This window comes from Engystomops pustulosus, chromosome 8, assembly GCF_040894005.1.
Source record: "Engystomops pustulosus chromosome 8, aEngPut4.maternal, whole genome shotgun sequence".
Classification (NCBI taxonomy): domain Eukaryota; kingdom Metazoa; phylum Chordata; class Amphibia; order Anura; family Leptodactylidae; genus Engystomops; species Engystomops pustulosus.
Genome location: NC_092418.1, coordinates 66585703 through 66589645, shown reverse-complemented (window position 1 = coordinate 66589645; position 3943 = coordinate 66585703). Strand labels below are relative to the sequence as shown.

General features: G+C 36.6%; 1 protein-coding gene across 2 annotated transcripts; it reads right to left on the bottom strand.

Moving 5' to 3' along the window:
• Positions 1-3534, bottom strand: LOC140074567 (gamma-crystallin-3-like). 2 transcript variants are annotated; one of them, XM_072119560.1, is made up of 4 exons: positions 3422-3437; positions 2287-2466; positions 758-1000; positions 1-332 (listed from the first exon to the last, which is right to left on the bottom strand). In XM_072119560.1, exons 2-4 carry the CDS (start codon positions 2320-2322, stop codon positions 57-59), a joined length of 555 nt encoding a protein of 184 aa, XP_071975661.1. In that variant the 5' UTR covers positions 2323-2466; positions 3422-3437; the 3' UTR covers positions 1-56. The 2 variants fall into 2 exon arrangements, with proteins under 2 accessions (XP_071975661.1, XP_071975660.1); XM_072119559.1 differs by lacking the exon at positions 2287-2466 and having other exon boundaries at positions 3422-3534.
• Positions 3535-3943: the final 409 nt, after the last annotated feature.

The following is a 3943-nucleotide window of genomic DNA, read 5'->3' as shown; positions in this document are numbered from 1 at the left end:
TACTTTTTAATGGACAGTATTTAATATGGAATTTGTAATAACAGCATTTCCATCATTTAATGCAGATGCTGGACACGCCTGAATGATCCTACTCTTGAACTGTTTGCTCCCCAGTTGGTGAATCTTCTGTACTCTCCAGGTCTCAAGTAATACTGGCGGCCTTTGTAATTGGGCTCCTCATAGAACATCCAATGACCATCAAGGACATGGCACGAGTGGATATCATGGTAACGGAACTTGTCATAGACACAATGACAATCTTCAGTAAATTCCATCATTTGCCCCCTAAAATCTTCTTTTTCATAAACCTTAATGATGAAAGGACCTTGGTGCTATGATAGAAAATAAGATGTTTAGAGTGGGTTAGTCTGGCTGAATTGGTGTACATTAAGTTTCATGTAGTGCATTATTGATATATTAATTATACGGAATTTTAACATTTCAAGTTACCTTTATGTAATGAATAAATTAAAACTTAAACTGATGTGGGCTGGGGTGCACCTTAAAGTTCATAAGCCCAGTGCAACCACTGAAGTCCTCTTATGTAGCAGAGAATCTTCAGATCTAAGTACAACTGCTACATCTGTATTCCATTTGATCTATTTACTTTGCTGACATAATTTTTCTAAATATAAAACATTGTTCATGTTGAATATATAGAATTATTACGCATTCTACAAATTAGTAAAATCCAATACTAATGGCTGGTTTTGTCTAACTTTAGCACCACACAAAAAGATGGCAATAATAAACTTACCTGAGACGTTAGGTGACACGATCTAATTGAGTCATTAAAGCCTAACCATTGCTGAAAATCAGGATATTCTCCTCTCCTCAGATAATACTGATATCCCTTGTAGTTGGGATGCTCATAGAGGATCCAGTTTCCACTTTCCACTCGGATGGAATTACAACGACTAAAATAGGAGGACAGGTCAGAGCAGTCAGAACTGCACTCATAGTAGCGGCCCTGAAAGTTCTTGTCCTCGTAAAAGATGATCTGGAATGTATCAAAAAAAAATTGCATGGTTGGTTACATGTTACGGAGGAATTATCACATTCACCTCTTTTTGTGACTTTTTGGGGCACATTGGTAGATTTGGGTTTTTTTCCGCTAGTGGTAAGCGTACCTGTTAAAATTTGGGTTCAGACAAGATTTTGAGCCGAACCCGGCCATGGACTTCTAATGGTTTTGTGGTTACAGTCCACTCTACACCATTTGCTACTTCAAGTGTTGTGGCAGATTTATCTTTGCAATCCAGATTTTGATATTAAATAAAATTGTGAATTAATGAGCAAGGGTTGCAAAAAGTCACATAGATAAATTTTTTTATGCACACCACATCAAACATGTCCCCCTCCTCCATAAAAAATAACAGGCACACATTTTCCAGACTAAATATAAATGACCCCTGTAGTTTTTAATTACAATAAAACAAACTTTCTACAAGTACAGTATATACTCGAGTATAAGCCAACCCAAGTTTAAACCGAGATCCCTAAGTTTACCACCAAAAACTGGGAAAACCTATTGACTCTGGTCACAGCCTCCCAGTATATAGCCAGCCCCTGTAGTATATAGCCAGCCCCCTGTAGTATACAGCCAGCTAGCCCCATGCAGTATACAGCCAGACAGCCCAAGTAGTATACAGCCAGACAGCCCCCAGTAGTATACAGCCAGCCAGCCCCCATGTAGTATACAGCCAGCCAGCCCACAGTAGTATACAGCCAGCCAGCCCTAGTAGTATACAGCCAGCCAGCCAACAGTAGTATACAGCCAGCCCCCATGTAGTATACAGCCAGCCAACCTGCAGTTTGCCAAGCACATGAAAAGACTTACCTACTCACCTTTGGGCAGTCCCAATGCCTGGCACAGCTCCCTGAGGCTCCTTTTCTTTCTTCTCTTTGCTGTAACAGCTGGCAGAGAAGCGTCCATGCGATCTGCCGGCCAGGCGTCTTTGCTGGCTAATACAGCATAGAGAAGACAGAAGAGGAGCCGCAACGAGAATTGTGAGCCGCACCAAACATCGGGGCACCGAAAGGTAAGTATGTAAGTATATTTTTATTTATTAACTCGTGCATAAGCTGTGGTGAGGTTTTTCAGCACATTTTTGTGCTGGCTTATAAACTTGGCTTATACACGAATGTATATAGAAACAAAATTATATTTCAGAAATAAGTGGAATTATCTTTTCAAAATGTAAAACTCTTTGGGTCACCCATAACGACATCCTGCTTTTAAATGATTCCTGCAACATCATTCTGCTCAGTCTGATGGCCACTTACCTTCATGCACTTTCTTCTTAAAGGGCCAGTGCACATTAAGTGCTCATAACACAAATTCCCACAATTCCCAAATTCCCCAGGCTTTCTTTATAACACATCGGGGGTAATTTATTTTATTTCTCTTTCTTTGGAACTTTTTTGGTACATTTGCATGTAAAATTTGTGACTTTTTCTACTTGCCTGGAAAAGTTAAGAATGCAAGAATTTTTCATGTTGCTCCTGATATATCTTTAAAATTCACATGTGTACGTTGAAAAAATGGCTCAAATTATGTTCAAAACATTGCAAATAAACTCCGGTCCTGATTGTATGTAGGAAAAACTTTAAAGGAGATCATGTAACCTTTGAATAAAAAGTAGCAAAAAATCCCACAGATTCAGTTGCCACATATATCAACCTCTAAAACCTCTCCACCTTCAAAAATCCATAATTTTTTCATTTTAATTTCTGCAGAGCTGTGTGAAGGCTTATTTTCTGCTTAACAAATTTTACTTCTCAGTGAAGTTATTATCCCATGCCGTGTACTGGGAAGCTGGTAAAAAATTCCAAATGTGGTGAAATTGGCAAAAAAACTAAATTGTGTCACTTTCTTGTGGACTCAGTTTTTACGACTTTCACTGTGCGCTCCAAATAACACCTATGCTTTATATTTTGGTTCAGTACAATAACGGTAATACCAAATTTATATAGGTTTTATTGTGTTTTAATACATTTTCAAAACTGAAACCAATGTGTACAAAAAAAGATGTTTCTGATGCTAATAACTTTTTATATTTTAGTGTACTGACCTGTGTGAGATGTAACTTTTTGATGATTAAAATGATCTTTATTGTGTTAATATCACTAGGTGATTGAAATGTGAGAATTTTCTTTCGTGGGAAACCCCCACAAGGTTTTAACCTCTTGACGATTCTGATGTACCAGAATTGAAATTTTGAAACTGCAACAGGTACAGTATAATCTTAGTGAAATATTACGCTCTTGGTCATATACTATTATATTATGTGTTATTCTAAAGTTACATACAATCGCTTAAACTTTGTATTATTATTTTATATTATTATTATATTATAATACAGTATAGTAAAGTCTCAACAGACATAATATACGTGATAACATAACAGACACCTCTTACCTTTCCCATGGTGATTGAAGAGTTGTTAATAGCTACAGCAGGTACCAATTTTTTTGTCCTTTTATATACATTGGACATTGCTGCATTCAGCAAAGCTTCAAAGAAACTACTATTTCTGTTAACTAAGTTAAACATACAGCATACAGTAGCCGTATTCATCAGTGTTCTTTGTGTGCTGCCTTTGTTAATGTATGCTTACTAGGAGCAGTTGCTAGAGCTATAACAGTTTTTTTTTTACCATTGGCATTATTTGACAAACAACAAAAATAAAAAAGGCAACCAATGCATTTCACTTCTAATACAACATACTGTATATCAATATTGTTACACCTTAGTTCTACTTAGTGATGCATCAGTGTATTTTTGGCCCAATTAATTTTGCTTTACAAGCAGGGCCGGTTCTAGACAAAGTGGGGCGCTATATAAATAAAGGAATTATTAATTGTAATTATTATGACATAAGATAAATATGAAAGATGATAGAGATTTCTAGATGCAGAACTATAAAGTAGATGATATATA